Source organism: Lycium ferocissimum, chromosome 12, assembly GCF_029784015.1.
Source record: "Lycium ferocissimum isolate CSIRO_LF1 chromosome 12, AGI_CSIRO_Lferr_CH_V1, whole genome shotgun sequence".
Classification (NCBI taxonomy): Eukaryota; Viridiplantae; Streptophyta; class Magnoliopsida; order Solanales; family Solanaceae; genus Lycium; species Lycium ferocissimum.
In genome coordinates, this window is record NC_081353.1 from 34,922,675 (window position 1) to 34,934,222 (window position 11,548).

Consider the following 11,548-nt stretch of genomic DNA (forward strand, 5'->3'; position numbering starts at 1 on the left):
TTTAGAGGTTATAACACTTTAGTTTTAGAAAAGGGGTAATTGGGATATCACTCTAGTGAAATCTTAAAAAGTAGTAATGCTTTCTTGAGCACATTAGTTGAGTTCACCCTCTAAATTTCGACTTTAAATTTCTGGTATAATTTTAAAAGAATTACAAATCAGCTGGGAATGTATTATGGAAGCGGAGAATAGGTTTTATCTCGGCCTTGGTTTATGTCCGCAAACCTGAAATTTAAAACCTCTTCTGAGTAAAATAGCTTGAAGATGTAGTAAAGTAATTTTCAAACTAAACTTGATTTTTAAGTAAAATTGGTCATATGCATTATTTCACTTGCAATTTAGCATTTTTGATTGGTGCATTTTAAATCTTAAGTTGTTCATGGCACTCCCTTCCTATTTTTCTAAAACTAATCACGGTGCCTTTTTTTAGTTTCCGTATCTTTTAGTTTCGGTTTTCAAATAAAATGTCTTCAAACATTTTAAAACTCATGACTAAGTAGGCAACAAATCTTCTTTAAATTTAACCCACTTTTCAAGTTTGACAAGAATATACATATTATTTCGTTTGCGAATTTAGCACTCTTAAATTTTGCACTTTTAGTCATTACATCTTTAAATCCTGGGTTAGTTAGTCACAAGATTCACAACACTCTTTTTTCCTCATTTTATAAACTATTTTGACGCTAAATTATAATAAGTATTCATAATCTTTTAGTAATATTTATATCACCAATTAACCTAAGTTTTGAGTTAACCATTCTTAATGGATCTTAAAGGATGCCTAACCCCTTCCCTTTAGGATAATTAGAATCCTTACCTAGAATTTATTAGGTTCGTAAGACCTTGAAATGGAGTTTAGGTAAGCAATATTTATTAACAATTAGGTGTCTAATTCATCGTTAAAATAATTAGGTGGCGACTCCTTAAATAAAATAATATAGGAATCACCAATATGTTATTCTATTAATTTGACCGGTCTAAATGGGGTATAACACACCGTACTTTAACCCGTTTAGAGAAATAATTAGTCATAAGTAAAATGCGCTTACTTGGGGCCCATGGCAAAGGCCCCACTATGTCCATACCCCATTTCATGAATGGCCATGGGGAAAGAACCGGATGGAGCTCTTCCCCTGGTTGGTGTATTGACGGGGCGTGCCTTTGGCATTCGTTGCACTTTCGAGTGAAGGTTTTGGTGTCTTCCTCCATCTCATTCCACTAGTATCTCGCTCTGATCAGCTTGCGGACCAGTGAGTAGGCTCCCGAATGGTTTCCGCAAGTCCCTCGTGAATTTTTCTCATAACGTAGTCGGTTTCTCCCGGCCCTAGACATCTCACCAAGGGGCCGTGGAACGACCTTCGATATAACTGGCCATCGACCAAACAAAATCTAGCTGCTTTAGTTCGGAGGGCCCTTGATTCCTTGGCATCGGACGGTAACTTTCCTGTTTGAAGATAGTCTATGTATTTGTTCCTCCAATCCCAAGTGAGGCTGGTCGAGTTTATCTCGGCATGACCGGTCTCTATAACCGATCTCGTCAACTGCACCACAGCTCTAGAATTGAACCCATCCGATTCTACCGATGATCCCAGATTTTCCAGGGCATCCACCTCATTATTTTGATCCCGAGGCATGTGTTCCAACGTCCATTGCTTGAACTGGCGAAAGACAACTTGCAGTTTTTCTTGGTATCTCCGCATTCGGTCATCCTTGACTTCGAATGTTCCATTCACTTGGTTGACCACCAGGAGAGAATCACATTTGGCCTCTATGATCTCGGCTCCCAAGCCTTTAGCCGGTTCTAAACCTGCAATCATAACCTCATACTCGGCTTCGTTGTTAGTTAAATCAGCAGATCTAATAGATTGTCTTATTACGTCACCCGAGGGAGGTTTGGGAATGATCCTAATCGGAATTTTACATTAGACGCACCGTACGTGGAAAGAGTCCGGACTCCCGCACTAGTCCAAGGCAAAAGCATTTCTTTATCAACGTCGGGGATCATGGCCGATGCAAAATCGGCTACGAAGTCTGCCAGTATTTGGGATTTGATAGGAGTTCGGGATTTGTATTCAATATCATATCTGCTAATGTCCACAGCCCATTTTTCTAATCGGCCTGAGAGTTCGGGTTTATGAATGACATTCCTTAAGGGGTATGATGTTACGACTCATATGAGATGACATTGAAAGTAAGGTTTTAATTTTCTAGATCCGCTCAATAAAGCCAAAGCAAGTTTTTCCAAATGCGGGTACCTGGTGCGTCACCTAGGGTTTTGCTTACATAATAAATCGGATATTGCGTACCTTTCTCCTCTCGAACCGAGACACCAGATTATCGGACAACGCAAGTATAGATATAACTGCTCGTTTGCTTTTGATGTATGGAGCAAAGACGGGCTTGATAAGTACTTCTTGAGTTCAGCTAAGGCCATCTGACATTCAGGAGTCCACGCAAAGTCGGTCTTTTTCTTGAGCAATGAGAAAAATCGATGACTTTTTATCCGAGGATCTAGAGATGAATAAGCTTAGGGCAGCTATCCGCCCGGTCAATATTTGTACCCCTTTGATGTCATTTATCATGGTGATATCTTCAATTGCATTTATCTTATCCGGGTTGATTTCAATCCCTCGATTCGATACCATGAATCCTAGAAATTTACCCGAACCAACGCCGAAGGCATACTTTTCTGGATTCAGCTTCATGTTGTACTTCCTTAATATACTGAAAGTTTCCTGCAAATACTTTAAATGGTCCTTCCACAGGATTTCGACCATATCATCTATATAAACTTCTATTGATTTCCCTATTTAGTGCTCAAACATGCGATTGACCAGCCGCTGATGGGTGGCACCGGCATTTTTTTAGGCCGAAGGGCATTACATTATAACAATACGTGCCAGACCTAGTTATGAAAGAGGTTTTTTCTCGATCCTCCGGGTCTATCTGTATTTGATTGTACCCGGAGTAGGCATCGAGAAAACTTAGTGTATCGTGACCCGCAGTAGCGTCGATCATGCGATCGATGTTGGGTAAAGGAAATGAATCCTTGGGGCAAGCCTTGTTTAAATCTTTATAATCTACGCACATTCTAAATTTATTTCCCCTTTTAGGCACTACTACAACGTTAGCTAACCAGTCTGGGTATTTAACCTCTCGAATGGATCCTATGTTAAGGAGCTTGGTTACCTTGTCTTTGACGAATGCATGCTTTACCTCGGGCTGCGGCCTCCGCTTTTATTTGACGGGAGAAAAACTTGGATCCAGACTCAACTTGTGCGTTGTCACTTCCAGTGGGATACCTGTCATGTCTAAATGGGACCGGGCAAAGCAATCGGAATTATTTTTAAGAAATTCAATAAAATTTTTCCTGCGGGGATTAGCTCGTGCCTGTGTATACCTTCCTATCGGTAGATGAGCGAACGAAGATGACTTGCTCGAGTTCTTCGACCGGGTGGATTTAGTGGCATCTGAATCATCGGGCGCCACAAAAGCCCTCGGAACTCCGAACTCTAACTCTTCGTCTGGTGTGTTCCTATTCTGATCTTTCGAGGACTCCGGGATCGGAATCTATGATTTCTATTTGGCACTTTCCCTTTCGCTCCAATCTGGTATCTTTGTAGTCTTAACAGATTCTTCCACCGCGAACATTTCCTTTGTGGCCTGTTGTTCACCATGAATGATTTTGATCTCCTCTGGGGTCAGAAATTTCAACGCCCGATGCATAGTTGAGGGGACCGCTTTTAAGAAATAAATTAAGTACTTTTAAATACTAACATAAATTGTCTTTCAGAAGCTGAAAATAGTAACTTTTCCCCAGAAGTATTTTTCAGGCATTGACCAAGCACAAAATACTATTCTCCAACAAATATATTTTTTTCAAAAAACACTTCTAACAGAAAACACTTTTCAAATATTGAAAATTTGATGGAACAAGGTACGAGTTTAATTCCTTCATCCCAATATACTACAGTAATTATCCTACTTCAACTTTGATTTGCTATGCACTCGTTTGGCCTTTAATCAAGAAATGAAGCAGTTAAGATTGTGAGAATATCTATTGTTTTTCAATAATCGGAAGGTTAAGTTGAATTTTCTCTTACTCTAAAATACTTTTGGCATTTGCTTGGCCACATAAGAAAAAATAACCGATGAATAACTAATGCAACTTTTTGGTTGGCTGCATAAAAAGAAATATCTCTGTACAACTAATGTAGTGTTTGCTTGTCCGTATTAAATAATATCCACATTATGTAATAGAAAATTTATGTATTATCTTATTTGGAATACGAATATATATATATATATATATATATATATATATATATATATATATATATATATATAAGAGAACAATGACATTAAGTAAGTAATCCCCACGTAACAATCCTTCATCATTAATTTTCGTATAACATATGAACCAAACTGGTAATGGTTCACATGCTTTATTGATATTAGAAACTTGTATACACCAAAATTCATAAATAATTTCAACTTTTTTGCTACGTAAAATCTCCTACGCATCTAGAAACGAGTCAATGAGTTCTCGTTGTAAGCTAGATAGATGAACTCATTATTCTTGTTATTGTTGTTGTTATTGTTACCGGAGAACGATAACGAAATTTCCGTTGCCTTTCATCCATTTGGACCTGAAGGGCTGTGATGTTTCGGACTGTGAATACCATCGTGAAGAGTCGGTTTCACTGTCAAAAAAAAAAAAAAAAAAAGAGAATTAGAATAGTTCGTATTGGCCAAACTTTAAAATACTGCTTACTTTAAGTAGGAGTTTGCCCATAAAAACTAAACTATTTTTCACTTTATTTGGAATTTTTGAAGTTGGAGTTGTGTTTGGTTATAGTTTTTTGCAAAGAATATTTGATTGTTTGAATATACTGAAAGTGAAAAGAGAATTTTAGTTGTTTTTCAAATTTCAAATAAAGTAAAGGTTAGTAACATGGCCTACAACATATGAGATTAATAAGTAAAATACGAAAATTTGATAGGACCATTATCTTCCGTTCACATTACAGGTGGTTATAGAAAATCATTTCCTCAATTATAAGGTGTGATAAATATTACACATGTAAATTCAAAGATCTAAATATTAGGGGTGAAAATCGTTTTCTCAACTTTACATTCAAAACTCAAATATCTCCTTCAACTTGAACGATAACACCTCAACTCTCTTTATCAAAACCGTTATCTTAGTATTCACTCCCATAAAATTTTGAAATATCATATACGTAATCTTGTTCGCGTAATTGAATCAAAAATATAATCTTATATCTACTTACAAAAAAAAAAAAAAAGGAAAGAAAGTAAAAACAAACACATTAATATAGGAAAATTTAAAGGGGAATAACTTACTAGTTGTAGCCATTCTAGTGGGTGCTACAGGGAAGAGCAATGCAGCCAAAAGTATAAAGAAAATGAAGAAGGTGAGTGTAGCTCTGTACAACATTTTTTCCCTCAAGCACTAAAAATAGTTACTTAGCTTTATCATATGAGATTGACGAGTGTCATTTTATAGGGAAAATAAAAAAAGATGGGCTAAATTGCAGTGGCCTCTACTTTGGTACAAAAAGTCAAAGTCTGGCACTAAATTCCACCATTATTTTTTTTTCAAAATTAAACAGTAAAAAGTCATCATGGATATCAATTCGCTAAATTGCAGTGGCCTCTACTTTGGTTCAAAAAGTCAAAGTCTGGCACTAAATTCCACCATTATTTTTTTTTTTCAAAATTAAACAGTAAAAGGTCATCATGATATCAATTCTAAGTTTTTCAAACTTTTCGAAAGTGACAGTAAAAGGTCTTTGATCTTCATAGTTGTTCTTAATACCCCTACTTACAAAACAAAAACGCAATAAGGAGAAAGGGATAATAATGTGATTGCTTCCTCAATTATCTGTAAATTTTGATTTTAATGTGTCATGAATTGTAAGTCAATTAAAGCTAAATATCTTAATAGATTGTAAGATAAGACATTTCAATTCTCCAAATGCCAATGACCATTTAAACACGTTGTAAAAAGAACTTAATGTATCGAACTCATACGTTGTACCTGATCCCCACCCCTTACCTCTTTCTCTTTTATTTGTTTCACACGAAGAACTAGAGATATACAAATACAAGGTGGGGATCGACCCCTTATCATCGCGCGAAAATTCGGATACTAACAAACTAAACTACCAAAATTTCCCCGCATGCAATGCTTAAAAGATGGAAAAAGCTGACCGTAAGCCATAATTTCTCGTCACCTAATTAAAATTTTAGGGCAAGAAAGTCTTACCTTAAATTAGTTTATGAATGATACAACACAATTTAGTCTTCTATGTTAAAAATAACAATTCCCAATTCACTTTCATACAAATCTTGATCTTGATTCCCCATTTTACAGCCTATTGAAAAAAATTTCACTTGAAGTGGAGCTTCCATACTTCTCTTAAATTAGAGGAACCATCTGTAACCTCAGCAACCAGTGAAGCTGCTAATATACCTGATGAAGGAAAAATTCATTTGAGGTTAATTTCTTGTTGAAATTCTAAAACAAGCAGCTCAACAGCCACGGAAATAATGAGAAGGGTTCACAGCAACGACGAGAGAAAAGGAACAACGATCGATGACTACAATCAAACCTCTCTATAACAGCGTCATTTGTCACGATATTTTTTTGTTGCTATAGCAAAATGCTGTTATAGAAACATATAATATAACATAACATGAAAATTGACATATGTATACTTCCTAAGACAAACTGACTGAAACGGAAGGAGTAACTGATAAATCACCTTAGGAAGTATAATATATGTCAACTTTCTAAGAATGAGAGTAAAAGTAAGCAGATCAGCTCACCGTCTTTCTCCACTATGGAAATAAATCGCCTTGATCCACCACCGACACCAAAATAATACTTCTTTGCAGCTAGATATACAACTCCATGAGGACTACGTAAACACTGCACAAAAAGAAAAAATAAATGGAAGGAAAGCAATAGCTCAGACAAGATGTAACTCACTGATAAAACTAAAATTAGAAGTTCATCAACCAAAACAAACCTTTTTAACAAGTTTGTATAGACCAGGTAGAGTAGAAACTGAGTAAACTGTCTCTGCCATTAAAAGTATATCATAACCGGCAGCCTCATCAACTGTTTGGCTGTTTTTTGTGTCACTGTCATCAGCGGGCACATGAGGAAGAATCTGATGAGCTTCGTTCCAATCACTTGCAAAGAAGCGAACTTCGGGGCTATTATTGTCATCTGTGGCTGACAAGTTTTGTTGAATATTGGCATTGACATTTGGAATTGTTAGGCATTGCAGCACCTCGGCGTTGAAGTCCTGAAAGTGTACAGCACAAGCACCCTAGTACACCAAAAGCAAAAAGCTTAATCAAGAGAACCATGAGACAATTAATCGAAAATTAATTAAGGGATTTATGTACCTTAAGGCAGGCGAAGATACCAGGAAGACCATGACCACAACCAAGCTGAAAAAGAAAATATGAAAGAGAGGCAACAAGATTAATAAGGGAAGATAATTACAAGAGTCAAAATTCGTTGGCAAATCTAAAACTATTAGGGTGTTGATCCCTCCACGATAATCGCAACTGAAAGCTAAAAGTGATAATAACAGTAACCATTACTAAGTCTTATATAAATGAGGGAATTGACATACGTTTTAATAGGAAATCAACATTTCCACTAGCAAGCACAATATTGAACTTAACAGTTTCTGTTCAATCAAATAGTAAACATACACGGAAAAATAAAAACTTAAACTGAAAAGGCGAAAAAACAAACAAACTACGGAAAACACTTTCTCAAGTGAAAAACCAGAAGTCTAGTGAAAAGGGACCGATCGGAGATGCAAAATTTCCTCTCCTAGAGATTGTGTCTCTGGGTATTCAATAGTAACTTATAGTGATCATAGTCAGCAAGCACTTGCACAAGTGTAGTATAAAAGAGAATCACCCATCTAATAGCTCTTTCTCTGGCAGAATCATGTGACTTATATAGGGAAAGAAAAAAACTACTTTAGTATGCTTACAAACAATAGACCTTTTTACAAATCAGACATCATTTTAACTAAAACTGCAATGAGAAGGTAAATGTAAAAAAAACTAATGCCAAGAGCGGATTTAATAAGTTAGGATTAGCAGTGTGTAGGCATAGCAAACAAGATCAAAGATTCACCTCTACATTAGGAACCCACCTCTAAAACTCTTTTTCCAGCCAATGATAATTGCCCGCTTTGCATCTCAGAGTTCAGAGTCTTAACTAAATCTAATGAGCCTTCCCACAATTTCAGCCCACCTGCAAAATAAGAATAACACAAATGAAAATATCAGTCATCTAGGTGCACTTCACATCCTAATTAGTGATCAGTAAGCGCTACCATAGCTTTCCTCTAATGGACTTGCCAATAATTAGTGTCTAACTAGGAGATGACAAGCGTAAAATTTCTGTAATGAGTCTTTTTTTGAAACGAGGTTTTTTTTAGCTATAAGTTAATTCATTATTTAATTAACTATGCCTCAATCTCATATCAAGTTGGGTCAACTATATGAACTTTCTATATCCATTTTACTATACTAATTAACCATGCCTTAATTTCATATCAAGTTGCAGATAAATTGTTTGAGAAAAGAAGTGATTTGGTGAGTTAGTAAATGGTCTCCTAAAATTACACATAAATAAACTTCACATAACTTATGTAAGGCACAAAGTGAAAATTCTCTTATTCAACTGAGAGCTATTTTATGAGTATTATTCTATATTCTCCTTGTGTTGATAGAATGACCACATTGTGATGATGCAATTTGTTCACAAGGCACTATAAAAAACAGCCAACATATGCTGAACAATGGCGCACCCCTGAGGTGTGTGCCTGGGAACACAGGTGCATTTTGGTCTTTTTGTTTTGAATTTACTGGACCCGAATGTACTTGTGTTCTCAGGTCACGCCTTTGGGGTCACCTTGCTTTTTTATTTTTCTCTTTCAATTCTTTTTATTTTCCAATTTGAATTCCACAATCATTATTCTTTACATATATAGCTTGTGAGATTTCCACTCTTTTACAAAAAATCGTCTACGAATGCTACTCGATCAAGGTATTGTCATCTCATTACTAAAATTTTCGAATTAAATGAAGTTCACATAATTCAGGTTGAGGTATCAATAGTTGTAATAAGCATGAAGGAGATAAAATGGAGAAAAAAAAAATTCACATACCTTCATATTTGCCGGGGATTAAATCTGAATTAGACAACCCGAATACTTCCTTTGTACTAACCCTTCCCTAACAGAGAAGTAAACAATAGTTAAAGCAACTAAAACTAACTGAAGCCAAATCGTTTTTGAGCTCAGCAAATGATATATCTAAGCCTGGTAGCCCAGTAAGCCCATAATATTTGCACAAAAAGATCAACAAATTGAATTTAGATTGAAAAGGTCCATTATTTCCAACCAAGAAAAAAAATACTTTTAAGAATTCTCGTTGCTACCGTTATTCTATGTTGTCAAAGAACTGTTTATTTATCAAATTAGCTATGAAAAAAGATCCTTGCCAAATGAGCGCTTATTTATCAAATTAGCCCATTCTTTCAACTTAAAACTTGAATATGAAACTTGCAAAAGAGCTTTTAGGAGTTATTCAAGTTTTCACTCACAAAACTTCAACTTCCAAATATCTTTTTTTCAACTTAAATTCAAGTAATTTTTTTTTTTTCAAATATCAACCAATTCATGTCCAAAGGCCTACTAAGTGTTTAATCGAAACAAGTTATTTGAAGTAAAAGTTGGCATCTTTGTAAAGGAAAAAATGACTGAACTTTTTTCACATTAAAAAAGAGTTAATAAAATCATAGAACTAATCTTACCTTAAGCAAAGTAAGTCCATCCAAATCTACAGGCTCCACATTGAACTCCACATCTGAAGAAACCTACACCCAAAAAAAAAAAAAAAAAAAAAAAAAGGAGTCAGAATCTTAATTTTTAAGCCTCTCCAAAAAACAGAAACATATTCATAACATAACCAAATACTACCTTCGTCTCAACTTATGTGACACTTTAGTCCGTTCTAAAAAAGAATGGCATAATCCTATATTTAGTAAAAATTTTAACTTTAAAATGCTTATTTTATTCTTAATGAGATACTCTCTCCTTTTCAATTTGTTTGTCTTACTTTCCTTTTTAATATGTTTAAAAAAGAATGTCACTTTCTATATTTAGTAACTTTTATACACCTAACATTCCACATGACATATTTAAGAACCCAAGATTCAAATGACATTTTAGTACGTTACACACATACTCCCTCCGTTTCAATTTATGTGAACCTATTTGACTGGACACGAAGTTTAAGGAAAAAAAGAAAGACTTTTGAACTTGTGGCATAAAATGAGACACATATATTTTGTGTGCTATAAATTACTCCCTCCGTTCACTTTTACTTGTCCACTTTCGCATATCAAGAGAAAAATAATTTATTTTTCCTAGTTTACCCTTAGCATTAATTACTCATTCTAAATCATTTTCCAACTCCATTAGCAAGTCATGGTCCAATTAATATGGGTATTATGGTTCTTAAGGGATGTGCAAAGTCCACAGTGGACAAGTAAAAGTGAACGGAGGGAGTAATGCATAAGGGTAAATTGTTTTAAATATGGAAAGAGACCATTTTTTTGGACGAATTAAAAAGAAAATATGTTCACATAAATTGAAACAAAAGTATTTTTATTTTCTTAAACTTTGTGCCGAATCAAACTAAGAAAAAACAAATTGCAATGGAGGGAGTAATATATTTTTTTTGATGACACGGGACCTGGAGCCGCTATCTTTTGGGTGCGCACAGGGTAAATTCAGCTCCTGTGTAAAAAAGAAGGGAGTAATATATAGACATAATCACATAAATTAGGACTGAGGGAATAATTAATAAAATTATGTGTTGTGTATTTTGTATAAAAGAGAGTGTACCTGTGAAGGAAGTACTTCAACACAAGGAGGTGGTGGTGGAAGTGGTTTTTCTGGGCCATCAAGAAATCCTAAACCGAACCCGAACCCGGATTGGGTTTTTTCATCAAATAGACGAAATGGGTCGGGTCGAGTAGTTGATGACGTGTTCGCCTCCATAGCCAAAAAGCTTCAGTTTGAGCTTTCAGTTTTGACTGCAACTGATGGAAGTCACAGTGGCTATTTTTGTAAATGGACTAATCTTAAACGGGCCTTCTTATTGGGCTTTTAGTTTACGGATACTACCATTTTCAGGCCCAGAGTAAATATTTGTGTACTATTTATACTTGATGATAGTGATTAAGTATTTTTTTTTAGTTATTATAGGGATAGAAAATGTACATATCACAAGTGTTATTGCTAATTAAAAAAATCGCGATTTGGTCGGTGAATATTTTTTAGCACTATTTTTTCTTTTTTTCAAAAATATTATTCCTCCCTCTCAATTTATGTGACACCATTTAATTAAGAACGCAGTTTAGGAAGAAAGGAATTTTTTTTAAAATTTATGGTCTAAAAGTAAAAAAGAAATGACC

At 35.1% G+C, this 11,548-nt stretch overlaps 1 protein-coding gene and 1 long non-coding RNA gene across 2 annotated transcripts; both read right to left on the minus strand.

Annotated features, from left to right (window-relative positions):
* Positions 1–4,368: 4,368 nt before the first annotated feature.
* On the minus strand, positions 4,369–5,484 carry LOC132040200 (uncharacterized). The gene is made up of 2 exons (XR_009410632.1): positions 5,368–5,484; positions 4,369–4,703 (listed from the first exon to the last, which is right to left on the minus strand). It is a non-coding gene; the product is annotated as an uncharacterized LOC132040200 (long non-coding RNA).
* A 755-nt stretch (positions 5,485–6,239) lies between these two features.
* LOC132040380 (uncharacterized) lies at positions 6,240–11,195 on the minus strand. The gene is made up of 8 exons (XM_059431014.1): positions 10,977–11,195; positions 9,881–9,943; positions 9,234–9,300; positions 8,214–8,314; positions 7,444–7,488; positions 7,059–7,364; positions 6,856–6,958; positions 6,240–6,499 (listed from the first exon to the last, which is right to left on the minus strand). Exons 1-8 carry the CDS (start codon positions 11,130–11,132, stop codon positions 6,417–6,419), a joined length of 924 nt encoding a protein of 307 aa, XP_059286997.1. The 5' UTR covers positions 11,133–11,195; the 3' UTR covers positions 6,240–6,416.
* Between the last annotated feature and the right edge of the window lie 353 nt (positions 11,196–11,548).